The 20,030-nt window shown below is 59.6% G+C and overlaps 1 protein-coding gene across 1 annotated transcript in view; it reads left to right on the forward strand.

Moving 5' to 3' along the window:
- Positions 1 to 19,596, forward strand: part of CSPG4 (chondroitin sulfate proteoglycan 4) — a 29,509-nt gene extending 9,913 nt beyond the window's left edge. The window contains exons 2-10 of the mRNA XM_076348488.1: positions 3,987 to 4,150; positions 5,324 to 8,905; positions 9,209 to 9,688; positions 10,147 to 10,323; positions 14,592 to 14,790; positions 14,989 to 15,123; positions 15,290 to 15,444; positions 16,344 to 16,527; positions 16,884 to 19,596. Coding sequence (XP_076204603.1) covers positions 3,987 to 4,150; positions 5,324 to 8,905; positions 9,209 to 9,688; positions 10,147 to 10,323; positions 14,592 to 14,790; positions 14,989 to 15,123; positions 15,290 to 15,444; positions 16,344 to 16,527; positions 16,884 to 18,790 — 6,983 coding nt within the window. The 3' untranslated portion in view covers positions 18,791 to 19,596. The remainder of the gene's footprint in view (positions 1 to 3,986; positions 4,151 to 5,323; positions 8,906 to 9,208; positions 9,689 to 10,146; positions 10,324 to 14,591; positions 14,791 to 14,988; positions 15,124 to 15,289; positions 15,445 to 16,343; positions 16,528 to 16,883) is intronic.
- The last annotated feature ends 434 nt before the right edge of the window (positions 19,597 to 20,030 follow it).

The raw sequence follows: 20,030 nt of genomic DNA on the forward strand, positions 1-20,030 counted from the left end.
ACGGGGATCCCTTCCCCGCCGCAGTGCTGCCCAGCACCGGGCTATGCTCCCCAGGCTGCCGGAGCCAGCTTGCTTGAGGGCTGGTGTGCCAAAAAACTCCCTGAACACCAAAAAACAGCAATTGGAGAGGCCAAACCCGCCGTGTTTTCAACTGGAGGAGCAGGAGGAGAGGGCCAAGGCATCCCGGACCCGGCGTGTGGCCGGCGGCTGGGGCGGGTGCCGGGGCGGGTGCTGGGGCAGCACCGACTCGCACAGAGCCCTTGCTTGTTCGCCGGCCCCGGGAGGAGCCGAGCACGCGCGGGGCCTCGCTCCCAGCCCCTTGCTCAGAGCTTTTGGCTCGTCTCGTTGTTTTTTTCAATGCAAAAAAAAAAAAAACCAATCCCAAATGACACTGCAGCCTATAATCTGCTGGCTGCTGGCCGGCTGCTCGGAAACTGTGATGGAGGCCCCTCTCGCCTCGGCAACGCCTTTCCATCGGGCTGGCAAGGCAGGGGCAGCGATTTCCTGTGGGACACGGCGAGCTGGGAACGTCAATTATTTTAAGCCAGGGTGAGCAGGACAGCCGGGGTACCCCCCCCGACCCACAGCCAGGACACGGAGACCCACTGCTCCCCGTGACGGGCAAGAAGGGCCAGCTCGGGCATCCCCATCCAGGGATGAGGCTCAGCTCGGGTCACGACATGCCCATGGCGTGATCGTGGCACCCTTAGATCACCTGGGAAAGGTGCTTTTGGGTCACGGGAGTGCATCCGAATGGGCTGATGCCCGGGATGCTCAGCCACCGCCAGCCCACGGACGTGGCTGGGTACCCAGGGGGGTCGCTGCCCTCTCCGTGCATGACAAATTGGAGCTGCCGTCCAAGTGATCAATCGGCTGCTGCGAAGGCTCCTCCAGGGCGAAATGCATTTGAAAAAACCCCCCAAAATCCAGCAAGCCATACTTCCTGCGTCTTTTGCAATGTGGAGGGCGAGGAAGAGGGGAGAAGGAGGTGAAAAGCTGTGAGTCCCTTGTGAAAGAGAAATGCCACAGGCCGAGTGGCGTTTGCATCCTGGCTGGACTGCAGAGCAGAGGAGGAGAGCGGCCCTGGAATAAAGCAGGAATTTGGGAAGACGAACAGCAGTAACTCACACTGCTCTGCTGCTGGAGAGAAATCCCAGTGCCTCCTAGAGCTGGGCAAGGGTCCCTCCTCCCTCACCCAGCAAACAGCACCGCTCCCTTGGGCATCCACGCTCTCAGTAACTTTTTATTAGTAGTATTTTATGAGAGAAAGAGAAGAAAAGCATCTCTGGCAGCTTTGGGAGAACCGAGGCGGGACAAAATGTGCTGGCTGCAGGAGCTGCTGCCCCTTGTCACACTGGAAAACAGGCTGGCTGTGCCGGACCAGCTCCTCCAGCCCCGAAATGTGACCCCCAGCACCCACGGGAGATGCTGCCTGGCCCCTGGGCTGGCAGAGGAGCTGCTGGTGGGTCCGGCCCCGGCAAAGCTTTCCCTCTCCGTGAGAGCAGCCTCTCGGTGCCCATCTGAAGAGCACGTTTTTGGGATTAGGGGAAGCCACAAAACTGAAACATAGCAAAAATCCTGGTGGGAGCTGGAGCACAGAGTGTGCACGCACGGGGGGAACGTCGTCAGGAGCCAGCACATAACATGCATGCGATGTCTCCGGGGACCACGATATATTGCATGCATGTGTGCACGCCTTGCTGGGGCCTGAGCACGGCCGCCTGCGTCTGTGCAAGGAGGGAGAGGAAAATTCCCTTTTGCAATGCGCTGTGTCGTTCCTGCTCACCAAGCGCCGGGACAAGGAGATGCCGAGAGCCCCAGGCAGGGCACCCACCACCCTTGGCCACCGAGCAAGGCACGCCGGGGCTGGCTGGTTTTGCAAGGACCACTGGAAGGAGGGAGCAGGTCAGGAGAGGACAGAGCGCCCTTCACGGCCCTGCAAAGAATAGCAAAGCTCCTCTGAGTCACTGGCTAGGCCGAAGAGGACGAGGAAGCCAAAGCGCCCCATGCCAACGGCAGGCACGAGGGCCAGGAAATGAGCAGGCTTGAGTAAGGCGCACTGGCAGCCCTGCCCTGGGCTGAGCAAAGGGCTTGGTATTAAAGCAAGCCCTAGATATTTCCATGCTGCTATTTCTTCCCTGCCCGGAGCAGGTGGGGTAACGGTCCTTGCAACACCCGCATTATTCTCCCAGGCCCCAGGAGAAAACCAAGGCACTTTCTCTGCTGCCAGTGGCAGGAAATGATTTTTTTGTGGGGTCTGGGCAAGGAGGTCTCTCCATCCCTGAAAGGCTCAGAAGAGCATCCCCTATGCAGGACACCACAGAGCTCAGCTCAAGAAAATGCAAAAAGCCAAAGCAGAGTGCTCCAGCTCTGCTCACGCCAGGCAAACCCTCACCGTCACCTCTAACAGTGGGCTCATTTCAAGCCCTCCATTACCGTGGCTGCTTGTTGTTGGGTTTTCACTTGCTGCACCACCCCATGAGCAAAGCCTGCCTGCCAGAGCAGGGGGAGCCTGCCCGATTCCTGCCCGTTCCCACCCTGGTCAGCCCCACAGAAATTTGGGCAATAGGAAAAAAAGCAGCTGTAAGAACATGCATGGGTGTTTACACCCAGACCTCACCATGCAGGAGGCTGGTTTCATCCCAGCACCCAACCTCCATCCCTGCTTCCTCCGACAGAGAGCAGGGGCTGGGCTGGGACCCTGGGAGAAGCCAAAGCCTCATCCTCGTTGTCCCATGGCACCTCAACAAACTGCACGTGGGAACCCCAAACCCAAGTGTGGGTCTGCAGCTGGGTGGATTTGATGACAAGTGCAATAGCGAAGTCTAGGAGGAAAGCTCCACACGTATAAACTCGCGCCCAGCAGGCTTTACGGCCTGTGACTACATACGGACTGAAGATGTGCATGTTCACCCCTCCAACACATCCTCGCCAAACTTTTACAACTGTAAAACTCAGGTCTTCTGAGTGTTTATGCTTCACCCTGCAAGTGCAGAGTTAACTTTGCCATGGGTTGCTCTGGAGCTAACCAGGATGGGTGGCAGCGCATTGCAGACACACGCATTTAACGTGCGTGCAATGCACACGCATGCACTGAGCCAGCGAAAAAAAGTATAAGCACTGTAAAATTAAGCCTTGCCACTCCCTGTGCTTTTAATTCTGCCCTCTCCTGCCTATGCCCTGTGGCACAGTCTTTCATTTCATGACCGCATGCCATTGCGCTGAGTTCCTGTAAGGCTGATGTATACCGGGCATGGGACACGTTCCAGCTGCAGCTTCAGGCGCCCTGTTTGAGGCGAGGTTTCCGTACAGTCTCACGTCCCCACATGGATCGCAGGCACACGCATTTATTCCTCCAGCACTGACGGAACAGTCAGCAATGTTTGGATGATAGGGAGATGATGGATGATATGTTAGAAAGCCGTATAAAATAGGGAGAGGAGCAGAGCAAGGTGTTGGCCAACCCAGCGGCATCCCCAGGGCTCCCCCGCAGCATCTCTCTGTTCAGCAGCGATTGGCACCAGCCAGGGCATCCAGCCAAGGCACGACACAGCCACCACTGGAAGGGTTCGTATTCCTCCAAAGGGAGACGACTGTGGCAGAAGCGGGAAAGACTCATTAGGGTAACGGCTCGCCTCCTAACGCTCGGAACTCAGCCCAGTGATAGGTGTTACTACATCTGCCCTAGCCACGTGAAGAGGAGGAAGGTTCCGCTAAATGCTGTATGGGCAAGGAGAAACACAACCTCTGCCTCCACACATCTAGCCCCTAGAAACCCCTTCCCCTAGGAAAATCGGAAAACAGACTTCCCTGAGGGTCTTTCCAGGCTGCCGGGCTCCAGCACCCTGTCACAGGGCAAACGGAGAGCCCAGGAGGGGAAGGACTGATGGACAGGCTCAGGGGGCTCCAGATTCACAGCACCCACACAGACGGGGCTTGTGGGGGGGGTGTCCTTCTCTCCCTGACCCTCTCCCTTTTCTCCGCAGCCTCTTTCTTCGGGGACAGCTTCGTGGAGATGCCGCTGGCGGACGCCTCGCGCACGGTGCGGCTCCACCTGCAGCTGTACACCAGCCAGGGGAGCGGGCTGCTCTTCCTGGCCGCCGGCCAGCCCGACCACCTCCTGCTCCAGCTGCAAGCCGGCACCCTGCAGGTCAGCACCCCGGCACCCCCACGCAGGCTGGGGTCTATGGGTCAGGGCTTCATCCGGGGCAAGAATGAAGGGGCAGCACCTGCAAGCAGCAGCCCACAGGGACAGACACGAGCATGGACAGCCGAGCTGTCAAGACCCCTGCCAGGGGACGTTAAAAGTTTAAGAGGAGAGTGGACACAATCTTGGGAGAATCAGTTAAATACAGAGAAACAGGCTCCAGCGGGGAAGCTCCTCACCCACTGCCTAGTGTGATGCTGGGGAGCATCATGGAGACACCCAGACACCAGCACCCCATGCACATTGCACGGTCAGACATGGTGCACAGCACCCTCGGGGTGCGAGGGGTTAGTGAAGAGAAGGGATGAGCCAAGAGGATCCAAAGAAAGGAGGTCTCCATCAGCAGACTCCCCCATCCCACCATGGGCCAAGCCCAACCGGGGCATGGGAAGAGACAGAAGAATAAAATTACCTCTTGCGGTTGTGGTGTTGGCATCCAACATGAAGGAAAAGAGCAGGGAGCATCCGAGGCATGCATCCCTCCTCTCCTGCAGCCTGGGCTGGGTCACCAACCACATCTAAACCAAAGCAGGAGAGCAAGCGAACAGCTGGCTGGAGGTCTCCCTAATGCAGACCGTGTGTCTCAGGGTCCATCAGCGAACCCTCTATTTAGGCAGGCTCCAGCCTGCTGCTTGTGGGGAGCAAAGGCTGCTATTTCCCCTGCCAGTTCCCAGGGCAAGGGCTGGAAGCAGCCCAGGCTGCAGGGATGGAGGGCGGCGGGCAGGATGGGGCAGGGAAAGAGGAGCCAGCATCTGGCGGGGCTCCTCCGTGGGAGGAGAGGGAAAGCCCAGCAGTGGGGCAGCGGGACTGGGATATGGACAGCCCCAGGGAAATAGCCCTGAGACTGGGGGTTGCTGAGAAAGAGTGAAAAAAAAAAGGAGAGAAATTCAGAGAGCAGGACAGAGGACGCATGCCCACAGGGGGATCTAGCTGGGGAGGGAGGAACATGCACAGAGGAGGAAGAGGGCAGGACGAACAATAGTAAACAGAGGGACCTTGTGAGCCCCCAGGAACAGCCCACGCTTCAGTAGGTATTTCTGGTAGGTGGAGAGGCGTCTCCTGTGCTGCAGGTAACACCTTGCTTGAGCTGAGCACTTTCCATGTCCTTCCCTGCAGGCCAGGCTGCAGCTGGGCTCGGAGGAGGTGACACTGCAGTCCCCGGCAGAGCTGCAGCTCAATAACCTGGCGGTGCATGATGTGGAGCTGCTAGTGGAAGACAGCAGGATGACGCTGACCATCGACGGCCTCTTCAACAGCTCCGTGGACATCGCAGGACCCGTGCAGGAGCTGGACATCCAGTACGGCCTCTATGCCGGTGGGACAGGCAGCCTTGACCTGCCGTACCTCACCAAGGCCAGCTCGCCCTTCAGAGGTTGCCTCCACTTAGTGACATTCAACGGCCTGGATGTCCTCTCCCCACTATCCTCTGACAGCAGCTCCAAGATCTTCCACCGGGTCCAGGAAGGGTGCAGCACACAGTTCTCTGCAGAGCCCGAGGACCCCTTCGGGTTCCTGGGGCCACACTCCTACATTGCATTTCCCACGTGGGATGCGAGGCAGGAAGCGACCATCGAATTTGTGATAACGACGAGCATCACCCAGGCACCCCTCATCTACCATGCAGGGCTGGAGAATGACTTCTTCTACCTGGAGATCTCCAATGGGCGCCTGAGAGGGTTTGTTGAGAAGGGGAATGGCATCATTGTCCTGCACAACAACGTCTTCATCAGCGATGAGCAGCAGCACTATGTCAAAGTCTACACGGACATCCACAAGTTTGAGATCCTGATTGATTACTACGCCTCATCCACATCCAACCGGGGCATCAACAACTACCTGGACCTTCAGGGAAACCTGTTCATCGGAGGTATGAACGAAAAAGCTTTGCAAAGGCTGAGGGAGCACCATCTTGCTTTCATCTCAGTGTGGACCATGACCAACAACTCGTTTGTTGGCTGCTTGGAGGACCTGAGGATAAACCTGCAGAGGAGGAGTCTGCAAGATGCTGTGATCACGAAGGACATCACATCAGGCTGTGGAAAGCAGGAGCACTACTGGGACTACGACGAGGTGTACGAGCAGGATGAGGCACCCACCTCCGCACCTCCAGATGTCCAGTCGGGAGCACCGGGCCTGGTGGTGGAACCGTGCCGGCCAGACAACAGCTTCCCGCCTGCCTTTGCCAACATCAGCAGGCTGCTGCACGTCAGCCCCCTCATCGTCTCTGAAGGGGGCATGGCCTATCTGGAGTGGAAACACGCCCAGCCAACGGTAGACTTGAGCCTTGCAAACATCCGGCAGTCCCAAATCCTCTTTAGCACCACCAATGACCCTAGGCACGGCCAGCTGGAGCTGGACATTCCTGGGTCCAGGAGCAGAAGGAAGTTCACCTTGTTGGACATTGTGAATCGGAAAGTCAGGTACGTTCACGATGGCTCCGAGGGGCCCATGGACCAGCTGATGCTGGAGGTGACAGTGACCGCCCAGCAAGGGGTCCCAGAGTGCTTGCGGCAGGGGCAGATGTACCTGCTGCCCATCATGATCAACCCCATCAATGATGCCCCACAGGTACTCTTTCCCCAAGGGAACCACATGACAATTCTGAAGCACACACGGAAGCACCTGACCACAGACATCCTGCAGGTCCTAGATGATGACACATCCTGTGACGACCTCGAGTTCCAGCTGCATGGTGGCCAGCAGATGGAGGAGGGTTATGTGGAATATGACTTTCACCCTGGCGTGCCCATCGAAGAGTTCTCCTGCAGGGACCTGGAAGCAGGCAACGTAGTCTACGTGCACCAGAGCGGGACAAACTTACAGCTCGCCTTACAGGTGAGCGACGGCACAGTCCCAAGCCCCATTGCCACCCTGAGGATCCTCGCCATTGACCCTGACATCCGCCTACACAACAACACCGGCCTCTCCATCTCCCAGGGAGGGGCTGCACGCATTACCACAGCCAACCTGTCAGTGGAGACAAACGCCGTGAAACAACGGGTCGCCATCCTGTATGTCCTCACAGAGCCCCTAAGGTATGGTGAAGTCCAGAAGCAAGGCAGTATGGGAGGGGAATGGAAAAAAGTTGAGTCCTTCCACCAGCAAGACCTGGAGCAAGGGCACATCCAGTATTTTAGCACAGACCCAGAGCACCGGCTGGAAGATGTTGTGGAGAAGCTGAGATTCGAAGTCCAGGTGGGGCAGAAGGTCTTGCAAAACAACACCTTTCTCATAAGGATTAAAAGAGCCACCATTAAGATGAGGACCATGGTCCCCCTCCAAATGAAGAACAAGCGGCACAGAAATATCACCAGTAGGGAGCTGGAGGCAATGTTGGAAGATCCAAACTCTGCCCCAGTCCCCTTCCACTATGTGATAATCCAGGCTCCCAAAAAGGGAAACCTGGAGCTGATCGGCAACAGGCTGACCAAAGGCTTTGGATTTACCCAGGATGACCTGCAAAGAAACCACCTGAGCTACAGCGCGACCATCAGGAACTCTCAGCAAGCCGAGGACAGCTTCCAGTTTCGTGTCCGCGCTGGCGAGCAGCACTCTCCTGTCTATACCTACACAATCAGTATTGGTGGGGACCCTGATGCACCAGCCCTGACCAATGTCCTCCTGACTGTGCCAGAAGGGGGGCAAGCGGTCATCTCCAAGGACCACTTGTTTGTACAGAGCATGAACAGCATGGACTACCTTTACGAAGTGATTGAGGGGCCAGCACATGGGAGGCTGGCCTGGGCTGCGTCCCACGGCTGGGCCTCCAGAGAGGAGATCACAGAGTTCACCAACGATGACATCCTCCACCGCCGGCTGCTGTACCAGCATGATGACTCTGAGACACTAGAGGACGACATCCCCTTCGTAGCGATCAGGCAGGGCGAGGGCAGCGCTGATCCCGATGCGGAGGAGGTGAGAGGTGTTTTCAGGGTCTCCATCCAACCCATCAATGACCACACCCCAGTCCAGGTGGTGAACAAGGTCTTCAATGTGGTGCGCAATGGGCAGCACCTGCTGACGACAGATGACATCGCCTTCACCGACAAGGACTCTGGCTTCTCTGACACACAGCTGGTGCTGGCAAGGAAGGACATTTTGTTTGGCAGCATCGTGTCCGTCGATGACAGAAGCCACCAGGTCTATCGGTTCACACAGGATGACTTGAGGAAGAAAAAGATCCTCTTTGTCCATTCAGGGGCTGACCGGGGCTGGATCCAGCTACAGGTCTCAGATGGCCTCCACCAAACCACAGCCCTCCTGGAAGTGCAGGCATCAGACCCCTACATCAAAATAGTCAACAACACCGGTCTAGTCATCCGCCAAGGCAGCCAAGGGAGCATTGACTCCTCTGTCCTCAGCCTGGAGACCAACATGGACATCAGGTCAGATGAAGAGATACGGTTCCTGATAACAACCCCCCCGAGGTGGGGGACCATGCTGAGAGGGGAGCAGCCGGTCATGGCCTTTTCCCAGAGGGACCTGCTAGCTGGAGAGATCTCCTACCACCACAATGGGAGCAGGAACACCCGGGATGAGCTCCAGTTCACTGTAGAAGCGAATGAGGTGGCGGTGGAGGACACGCTGGCCATCAGCGTGTTCTTGGACACCCATCCCAGCCCCCTACGCATAGTCAACCACAAGGAAATCCACGTCTTCCAGGGGGAAGCGTCTGGGATCAAGGAGGAGTACTTACTGGTGAGTATCCCCTTCTCTAGTCATTCCCCAAGCCTGCATTACTTCCCTGGCCACCAAACCAGGACAGCCACCGGTGGGACTCCATTTTACTCCCACCTACCCAGAGCAAAGGACTCATACCCATGTCAGGCTTTGCCCAGGGACAGAGGGGGGGTTCAAGCATGGCCTCGGCAAGAAGGTGACTCTTGCGGCTCATCCCCCCCCAGCAAAGCCTTGGGGAATTGCACAGCAGTGGGCTGTGGGGCAGCCCAGCCTCGCAAGCACCAGCCCCTCACTCATGCCTTGTCTCCCCCACGCTCCCAGGTGACCCACGAAGAGATCCTTCCCCAAGACATAGTCTACCTGGTGAGCAGCCCCCCAGCCTCCGGCTTCCTGGCAATACTTCAGCACAGCCGAGACTCGAACGAGCAGCCCAGCCTGGACCCCATCCAGTCCTTCACCCAGGAGGACATCAACAACGGCAGAGTCCTCTACCTCCACTCCAAGCCGGAGGAGGAGCATGACCGGTTTGTTGTGGACATCACGGCCAGCGGTGCGGACCCCCTGGAGGGGGTGGTGGTGAGCCTGGCTGTGCTCCCCATCACTGTCCCCCTGGACGTCCGCAACATCACGGTGCCGGGAGGTGGCTCCGTCACCCTCTCCACGGGCATCCTCAACATCCCCAACGCCTACTTCACAGCTCTTGGCATGGAGTTCAAGGTGCTCGAGCCCCCCCGGTTTGGCACCCTCCTGAACAGCGAGCGGCCCGAGGACGGTGGGCTGCACAGCTTCACCTGGAGCCAGGTAGAGCAGCCAAGGGTGCCCACTTGCCCACCACGCTGCTTTCCTGGGGGGTTGGGAAGAGCCCGGGGGCGGGCTCCAGCCCCCAGTGGCACTGGGAGGCTGGGGAGGGCTGCGGGGCTCCTCTCCCCATCAGAGATATTTGTCCTCGGGATGGAGGGGTTTGGGGTGGTGGGTTTGCCCTGCAGACAGGGAACACATCAACCCCCGAGGTGTGTTTAAATGTCTCTGGGGATACAAGGTGGGAATGCAGGCAGAGCACCCACGCTGGGCTCCAGGTCTGCTTCCCACGGGGATCCCGCTCCCTGTCTTTGTGCTGGATCCATCCTGCAGGGATGCCCCAGAGCAAGTGGTAGGTGCCCAGCTCCCTCCCTCCTCCCAGGCTGGTGCACAGGTCCCCTCCCTGGCAGGGCTGGTGGCCCGTGTCCTCCCAGGAGGGTCACCTGGCCCCTGCCCCTCAGGTGGAGAATCAGCAGATCCAGTACAGACAGGACGGCCCCCGGGCCCAGGCCGACAGCTTCACCCTCCTGGCCAACGCCTCCGAGATGGACCGGCAGAGCCAGCCCAGGACCCTCTTCATCACCATCCTGCCTCGCAGCTCCAAGGGGCCCCGGCTGAGGGTCAACGCCGGACTGCAGGTAAGAGTGGGATGCCACGGGGATGGGCAGCCACCCCAGCGGGCCCTGGCTGCTCAGCGCTAGGACGCCCCAGGGCTGGCCAGCCCAGCGTGGGGACCCCACGGGACCCGCTCCGAGCCTGGTCACGCACCCCCGGGAATTTGCGCACAGCAGATCCGGGGTGCGGGTCAGAGGCAGGCGATGGGCTCCGGGGAAGGGGGGGGGGGGGGGGGGACGGACGGTCTGCCGGCGGAGCGAGGCTTTGCGGGAGGCGGAGACCGGGCCGTCCCCCCTCCCCTACCCCGTCCCTCCCCGCCGCCGATGCTGAAACCGTCCGCAAGATGGGAGCATCGCCCCGCAGCAGCGCTCGGTCCCTCTCGCACCATGTGCTCGGCGGAGCCGGGCTGCCACGGCGGCAGGCAGCTGCCTGCTGGCAGGCAGGCAGGCAGGCCGGCAGCGGCCCCTCACGTCCCCCCTTCTGAGGGCGGGCACCCTGCTCGCCCTTCCCCGGGTCCCGGAATAATTCCTGGGAGCACGAAGAGCAGCTTGGCCAAGTTTCATCAGCACAGATTGGAAACACTTATTTAGGCAGCCTTCACATCTCTCCTTGTACCCAGGTTTCCTATCCCCGCCGCAGCAGCGTGCATTGCATGAGATTACTGATATGGGCATCAGTTAAGTCAGAAGCAGATAGGTCTCACCTGCTTTTAGGGCAGTGATCGTGCCCCTGTACTCGGCACTGGTGAGGCCGCACCTCCAATACTGTGTTCAGTTTTGGGCCCCTCACTACAAGAAGGACGTTGAGGTGCTGGAGCGTGTCCAGAGAAGGGCAACGAGGCTGGTGAGGGGTCTGGAGAACAAGTCCGATGAGGAGCGGCTGAGGGAACTGGGGTTGTTCAGCCTGGAGAAAAGGAGGCTGAGGGGAGACCTCATCGCTCTCTACAACTCCCTGAAAGGAGGTTGTAGCGAGGTGGGGTCGGTCTCTTCTCCCAAGTAACAAGCGACAGGACAAGAGGAAATGGCCTCAAGTTGCGGCAGGGGAGGTTTAGATTGGACGTGAGGAAAAATGTCTTTACTGAAAGAGTGGTGAAACATTGGAAGAGGCTGCCCAGGGAAGTGGTGGAGTCCCCATCCCTGGAGGTATTTAAAAGACGTGTAGATGAGGCGCTTAGGGACATGGTTTAGTGGGCATGGTGGTGTTGGGTCGACGGTTGGACTCGATGATCTTAGAGGTCTTTTCCAACCTCAGTGATTCTATGATTCTATGCTGCTGGAAGTCCCACCTCCTGTTTCAGACACCTCCCTGCCCCATTCAGGATCACTAACACAAAATTGCAGCAGATAAATTCTTAGAAGACATGTGGGAGTGCCAGCCCAGCAGGATCATTCCCCCCAACCCCCCAGGCTATTCTCACCCATGCCAGGATTTCCCAGGCTGGCAGCAGGGAAGGCAGCTCCTTCCATCAGGATCATCACAGCGGCTTTGGGAAGGTGGCTGGGAGCCTGGGCTCTGGAGGAGATGCCCAAAGGGAAGGGTACGGGCTGCCCTGCCCGGGGCCAGCCACCACCCAGAAGCAGGGAGAGGGGCCAGGGCTGCCAGCAAAGTTGAGGGGGGGGGTGGTGGTGGTGGTGTGCCCCCATCCACAGCCAGCCCTGGCTCTGTGCCTGCCCGTGCTGCCCTCAGTTACATCCCCAGCCCCGGAAACTCAGCCCCCTCCCAGCAAATCCCTTTTATAGTGCATTAAGTGATGCCTCCAAGATCTGTCCGAGCTGTGTCAAAACCCTGCACTACTGCCAGAGGAAGGTTAACCCCTCGGCTGCTGGGCCCACGGCAGCCCCTCGTCCCCACTCCAGAGGCACAAAAGCCCCTCTCTGCTCGCTGAGGACCAGCGCATCCCGAAAGGGCTGCTCCGCGCTGGCTCTGGCAGGGTGGGCCCGAGGCGGGGGAAGCAGGCAGAGCAGGCAGCTCTGTCCCCGGTGCCGTGCACTCCTGCCCGGAGCGCGGGCAGATGCACAGAGCCGGCCCTGTGCGAGGGGGGGAGGAGGCTCCCTCCCTGCCTTATTTTTAGCCAGCCCATTAGCCCAGTGATTGCAAGGCACTTAGGGAAGCATGTCCTTCCCTCCCAGCCACCATGCTAAAAAAAGGGTGAAAAGAAAGAAAAAGCTCCCAAAATAAACTCCGAGGCAGCGGTCCATCCGCCTTTCCATTGGGATCCCCCCCCCCCGGCCCTGGGAGGGGTAATCACAGCCGCCCGGCTGCCCGCAGGAGGGGCTCTGGAGCTGGGAAAGGCTCCCTGCTCCGAGCAGGAGCAATGCTAAAGCAACCCAGGGCTCGGGAGGGGCCCGGCCCTGCTATGTTTGTGCTCTGGCGAGAGATGACTTCAGCGTTTAAAGGTCAGGCCGGGTCTAGGAGAGAGATTGCACAAAGCCTTCCTCTGCTGCCTGTGCCGGCCAGCGCCGGGGATGCAGAGTCCGCACGGGGCTGGGGAGACAACGGGCAGGGTTCAGGCCCTGAAGCGGAGCCCCCTGGAAAGGACCCGGCACGTTTGCCCCAAGCAGCTTTTTGGGTTGCATCAGGAGAAAGGATGGCTGGATGCCACCAAGAGAAGTGCTTCCACTGCTGCACTAAAACACACGGCCACGCTCCCGGCGCTATTTCGCTGCCTCCCTGCACACTCTCCCGGAGAGCAGAGGCGACACGGAGACTGAGCAAACATAATAAGCCAAGTAAGCGAGAGCAGAAACCAGGCAGAAGGCTTTAATAATTCAGAGAGGATGAGGAGCATGGCGAAGCAGGTCAGCTCCGGCAGCACGGGCCCTCGGCAGCGAGCAAAGCTGCTCCAGCTGCCGCATGTGCCCGTCCCCAGCAGACAGCGATGTCCTGGGGCTGCCGGTCCCCCCTGCTTGCAAATGCCTCTCCGGGCTTTGACCACAGGGAGTTTTCCTTGGCACTGAGCCCCGGGTGCGATTGCAATTTCACCGGGCGCTGAAGTGACCTGACTGTGGGTGCTGGGGACGGGGAGCAGCCTGAAAACCTCGGTGCATGCACAGCGGAGCAACAGCTCCCACGGTGAGGGCTTCAGCTCCCGCACCATCCGTGTGTCCGGCAGTGCTTCCCCCATCCCGTCTCTCCAAAGCTGTGTTTGTGAGCCTGCCTCCTGCCATCCCGTGGGGATTGCCGAGGGATTTAATTTCACTGTCGGCACCCACACCCACTCAAGAAATGTTTTGGGTTAGGCCAGCTGAAAACAGCAGAAAAGAGCTCATCTAACGCAGCATGGCCGGCTGAGCAGCTCCTCCAGTGCCCGGGTGTTGTCTTGTGGGTTTGCAGGATGCAGGCCAGACTTGCGATGCCGTGGGATGCAGCGCATCCTGCCCCTCCGCCCTGCGTGAGCTGCGGGAAGGCTCGGTCCACGCGCCCCATGATTTTGGGGCATCCTGAGCGTGAAAGGCAGCTCTGGGGTGTGCAGGCAGAACCTGTCTGGCAGCGCAGGATTCATCCCCGTGGTCTGCCGAGACCGAGATACGGCACAGGATTAGGAGCGGGGAAAATTGTTGCCTCCAGCTGGAGAGGGGAGGTGCCAGGGCTCTGGGGTGGCAGAGTCCCCGGGGGGCAGGTGGGCATCGCTTGCCGGAGGAAGCGGCCCTGGGAAGCTGTGGGGTGGCCCTGAGCTCAGCCGCATACTTGTCATTCCTGGAGGGTTTGCTGGGTCGGCTAGTGGCCTTGCTGCAGCCTTGTGAGGGGGTGGTGGGACGGGTGCTTTGCCGGGAGCACGAGCTATGAGAAACACCCAGCTGGGGAGAGACAGGGCTGCGGTCATCACGTACGCAGCAGCAGCTCAGGGAGTGAGTTCAGGGCTCGGGCACCCCACAAAAAGCCCTTCTCCTGCAGAGCAATGGGGAGAGACACGTCAAAGGCACAGCCTCTGCCCCAGTCCTACGAGCCGTGCCAGCACCGTGCCTTCTTCCATTTCCAGTGCTTGGGGAAACTGAGGCACAGAGGGGTGAGCCCTCACCTCTGCCCTGCACACATCGTGCAGATGTACGGACCCAGCGGCACGGCACGTGCCGGCAAACACGGCAGCGGTGCAGGGTGACGAAGGGCTGGGAAGAGGCCAGATGATGGAGGCATCACCCAGCACACAGACAAGGCACCCTTGTTGGGCTGGGACGTGCTCAGGCACCCAGCGAAGCGGTCTGAGCAGGGACGGTGTCTGGAGCAGGCTGGGGAAAAGGGGAGAGGTGCTGGGGGCATCCCAGGGGGATTACAGCCTCTCCCTATCGCCCAGCTGCGGGAAGGTGCCACAGCTGCCATCAGCCCCCATGTCCTGAGCGCCGAGGATGAGGACTCCCCAGCAGAGGAGGTGACCTACTCCATCCAGCCCCCGGCCAACGGAAAGGTTGTGCTGAGGTCGGTGCCCGGCACTGAGGTCCGGCGGTTCACCCAGGCCCAGATAAACAACGGCCTCATCCTCTTCGTGCACCAAGGTAGGGCAGGGCTGAGGTGCCCCAGCCCCCTGGCGTCACCCCCAGCCCGAGGGAGGGGACACCACCGGGGGGAAGCACTGTGCCCCCAAGGCAGATGCTAGCCCCATCGCACAGCACCCTGGTCCAAACCGTGCCAGGTTAATGGGGGGCTGCAGCCCTCCTGCCCCCTATAAATGCGCAGCTCTGTGCTTTCCGCAGGGCCCCTGGATGGAGGCTTCGCCTTCGACCTGTGGGATGGTGAGAACCTCTCTCCTGGGCACTTCTTCCTTGTCAGGGCCCAGAGAGAGCCGCTCATCAGCCTGGCCAAGAAGCAGAGCCTCACTGTCTGCCCAGGTGGGTACGGGCATGTTCCCCATCCTCCCAGTTTGATGGCAAACAGGGCCCTTGGACCCTTCCACCACCCCCTGCCTGAGCCCAGGCGCTGTCAAGAGATGCCCACAGAGGCTGCAGGCAGGTGGCAAGGCGGTGGGTTGAAACCCATACTTGACGTGTTTTCCAGGTGCTCTCCAGCCCATCACCAGCCAGAACCTGCAGGCAGTGAGCAACAGCCCCGCCGGCTCCACCACCCTGTACTACAGCATTGAGCAAGCCCCACGCCTGGGCAGGCTGAGCACCCCCCGGGGGGAGGAAATCAGGAACTTCACCCAAGCCCAGGTGAGCTTTCGCCTCCCCCAGCCCCCCAGGATCCCAAGGCACAGCCCTCCATCACCCCCCCCCCCCCCGCTGCAGCCCAGGGGTCCCAGCCTGAGCCCCCACCCCACCCTCGCAGGGGCTGCCACCACGGGCAGAGGCACCTGATCCCTGGCAGGAGGCAGAGCAAGGCTGCAGCCACACTGTGACTTTCCCAGCCCTGCCAACAGCTGCTAAGAGGGATTACGAGCTGCCGCCCCAGCACCGGCTTTACCACGGCCACCAGCCTTGGATTTAGTGCTGGGGGAGGCTCAGGGACTTGTAATCCCCTTTTCTTAGGCTACCTCCCTGCTGCAGACCCAGCCATCCTGGCTGCTGCCTAAGGCAAGAACCAAGCACGATGCTTTCACCCCTGCTCTGATCAAAGCCTTGCTACCACCTTTCCCCCACAGGGCCAGGCTCTTGCAGAGCACGGCAAAGGGCTATTTTTCTAACCATCACTCAGAAGCACGCAGGTTTGCCCACTCTGCAAGCTCCCCTGTGCTGTGCTCACCCTCAGAGGAAGCCTGGCCCAACTCGTGGAGGATGCTGAGCAAGCTCAGCCCTTCCTCTGAGCCTCAGTTTCCCCAATTGCTGGACAGAAACATCCTGCCAGAGAGGCACCGTGAGCTCTCGATGGTGGCTACCATGCCATGGCTGGTGATGATCCCCATTTCTTACCTAATTAGGGCTTGGCTGCTCCTTCCTAGAGCCAAGATCAGAGCCCAGGGTGCACACATTGGCTCTAGCACAGCATCACCAGGGTTCACCCCTGGTGCTACTGTGCCCATCGTACCAGAGATGAGCCAGATGCACTCATCTCCCACATGGTATCACACACTCTGGGTATTTATTTTGCCACTGAGGTTTTTTTTTATTTTTAGGTGGACAGCGGGTTGATTTTCTACCAGCATGAGATGCCAAAGAAGCCCTTCTGGCTCACCCAAGATGCCATCCGCTTCCGTGTGGTTGCTCCCACGACCATCTCAGATTCCTTCATCCTCCTTGTGCTGATCTCCTTCGAGGCCAGGTGTCCCCAGCGCTCGACTCAGCTATGGAGAAATGCAGGTAAAGAGGGAAGAGAGAAGCAAGGGACAAACAAGCCCTCCTGAAGTTTGCACAATCCCCCCCGTTTGGGAGGGCTTGTTTGTCCGAAGAAGACACCGCTGTGCAATTTCCCATGGCCACCCAAGCATGAGCTTTGATATTATGTCAAGCACCATCTAAAATTGCGTCCATCCTTTTGCTGGCTCCCTGTGCAATTCCTTCCCCCATCATCTTACCAAACTAAGAAGTCCCAGTTGCCTTCTCATCCCTCTCCATTTCTTTGCAGTCCTTTTTCTGCTATACCTCGCTCTCCTCTCCAGCAGATCCTGGCTCTTCCTAGGGATGACAGACCTTTGCGTTTTCCCTTTTTCCCCCAGGTCTCCAGCTCACAAGGGCTCAACGGGCCGAGATCGACACCTCGGTGCTGGATGCCTCCAACCTCCTAAGCCAAATCCCGGTCCCTGAGAGGGCTGCACATGACGTTGTCTTCCTGGTGACGGGGCTGCCAGCTCACGGGCAGCTCTTGGTGGCTGGTGTGCCCCTGGAGCAGTCACGGCCGTTCTTCCTGCAGTCAGACCTCACCACGGGGCGCCTGGCATATGCCCATGGTGGAGACAGCATCTCTGATGACCATTTCAGATTTAAGGCTTGGCTCCAGCCCCGAGTGCAGCAGTCCATCCATCCTCCGCAGGAAGGGGTGGTCATCTCCGAAGCTTTCAATATAACGGTGACCAGCAGCAAGCCACTGCAGGTGGTGAAGCGGAAGGAAGTGCTGCGGGTCCCACCAGGCTCCATGGTGACCTTGTCCCAGGAGTACCTGGATGTGGCAGACCCATTGGGGTCCCCAGAGGAGATGGTGTACAGTGTCCTCCAGAGACCTCTTGCTGGCCACCTGGCCAACGCACGCAACCCACAGGAGCCCATCAACCACTTCACCCAAGCGGATGTCAACGCAGGCCACATGGTATTTGTTGCCAGTGGGAACCGTGCCCCAGGGTCCTTAGCCCTGAGCCTCTCCGATGGCCACCACCCGCCCACCTTGACCTCGCTGGAGATCAAGGTGCTGCCTGCAGTGAGCACCACTGCCAGCCCGGTGCCACTGGAGGTGCCCCAAGACCTGAACAGGGCCTTGGTGTCCCACCATCACCTCCTGGGAGCCGCACAGCTGGGGGCAGGCAATGCTCTGTACAGGATCACCAGGGACCCGAGGTTTGGCCAAGTGCAGGTCAACCAAAAGCCAGCGCGAGGCTTCTCACAGAAGCAGCTGGACCGCGGGGAGGTGATGTTCACCTTCACTGACCTCACCTCTCCCGAGGACAACTTCCAGTTCCTTGCCATGTCACGGGCAGCCAACAGGACCGGGATGGTGAACGTGACCGTCAGCGCCTTGGTGAAGGCTCGGCTGGGCAGTGTGTGGCCCAGGGGCACCACGGCCCTCCTGGACACCAGCGTCCTTGACGCCAGCCAGCTGGCCAACCACACCAAGAGCATCCCAGTCTTCAAGATCCGCAGGGCACCCCGTGGCAGCCGTCTCGTGAGGGTCTCCAGGGACCTAGGACAACCCACCACCCCGATCGAGACCTTCAGCCAGAGCGAGCTGGAGCAAGGGCTGGTCGGGCTGGAGGTGCTGGATGCTGGGGAGACTGACCAGCCCCTGCAGAGTGACAGCTTTGTCTTTGAGCTGGCAGCTGCCGGCGTGCCACCAGCGCTGGCATCCCTGGGGTACAGCATCGAGCCCTACAATGCCTCAAAAGCCTACGGTGTCACCCTGCTCACGGCCCCCCTGGCAGCCTCATCCCCGGTGCCCCAGCCCCAGGGCACGGCACAGAGCAGCCCCAACGCCAGCGAGCTGGACATGCCCCCCACTGCCTGGCTGGGCTCTGGTGCTACCACCAGCCCCAGCCCCATGGAGGGGGGCACCTTCCTCAGCTTCATCGAGGCCAACATGTTCAGCATCATCATCCCCATCTGCCTCATCTTCCTCCTGCTGGCCCTCATCCTGCCCCTGCTCTTCTACCTGCACAAGCGCAACAAGACAGGGAAGCACCACGTCCAGGGCACCCCCTCCTCCAAGGCCAAGAACGGGGCTGTGCCTGACCAGGAGACCTTCCGGAGGACGGACCCCAACCAAGGCATCCCCCTAACGACTGTCAACGCCCTGGAGGGCAAAGGCACAGGTCCCCCGCCCCAGGGCACAGGTCCTGGGGCACCACCGGACCCTGAGCTCCTCCAGTACTGCCGGACTTCCAACCCTCCCTTGAAAAACAACCAGTACTGGGTGTGAAGGGCTCAGGTGCAGGGACATGAGACCACCTGGGGGTCCAGACCCTCCCAGAGCACTGCCAGCCACCTCCTCCCTGCTCTCCTCCTCCTCCCTGGGAGCTGGCATCCTGCGGATGCAGGAGGACTCTGGGGATACAGGGGCTGCTGGTCTGGCCCACCTGGGAGCCCCAAATCTCCAGGTGGCTTTGGGCAGGGGAGGGGGGGCACTGCATAGACAAGTGGGGGCAGGTGTAATGCCTGAGCGTCCCTGGGGAACACTGACTCTGGGTGCACTTGGGCCACCCAACAGCGGCCACAGGGCTGGAGGGGACCTGATGCCACCAGTCCCCACTGAGCCATCAGTGGCTCCTCCGTGGGTAGCACCGACCACCACAGGGGTGTTTGCCACAGCTCTCAGAGCACGAGGGAGGATGAGGAGCTGCTTGGGCTGAGTCAGGCTGGGGATGAAGCTGCCCAAATCCCCCAGGGCTAGGCGGGCTGAAACACTGGAGCAGAGGCTTGGAAAAAACTCTGTGGCCAATGCCAGGGGAATTTAAGGAGTCCCCACCCACTTGGAAAAAACTCGCCTCACTCTTTATCTGCGTGCTTGCCATGTGTTTCATAAAGCAGATTGCACCGAGACCCGGGGGGGGGGTGGTGTTGCACAACAGGTAGGATGCCCTCGGCGGGGAGGGACGGCAGGCGCTCACCTGGGCAGCGTGAAACCAGAGAGGAGAGCGGAGAACCGGAGCCAGCACGGTTTTCCACTATATACTCCAGTATGGCAGAAGTAAACAGAATAAAGTGCCTTTTCTGAGGTGCATCACAGTTTTCGTAAGCCATCTCCCTCATGTCGCCGCTCCGTGCCAGGCCTCTAAGCCCAGTGAGCTGCCGAGCCACATTTGGATGTAATGGACCAAATTCTGGGCTCTTGCTCAAATTTTCCCCAGCCTGGAGTCCTAAAAACTTAAATAGAAATTATCTGAGGAAGAGCAGAGGAAAAACTGAGTGCTGAGCTCAGGATGGGACCCAACAATAATACCCTGCATTGCTACAGCTGGGAAGCTCATCACAGGGCACATCCCGCTCTCACAACACCAATGGGAAGCTGAATTGAGCCCCCAGGGGATGCATCACACTTGCACCCCTCTCACCCAGGGTAAAATCCATCCCTGGTGTCAATGCACAATCCCTCCCCAAACCAGCACCCCAGGGCCGGCCCACTCCAAGGCTCCGGCAGAGCCGAGATGTTTGCTTGGACC

This window comes from Aptenodytes patagonicus, chromosome 10, assembly GCF_965638725.1.
Source record: "Aptenodytes patagonicus chromosome 10, bAptPat1.pri.cur, whole genome shotgun sequence".
NCBI classification, from domain to species: domain Eukaryota; kingdom Metazoa; phylum Chordata; class Aves; order Sphenisciformes; family Spheniscidae; genus Aptenodytes; species Aptenodytes patagonicus.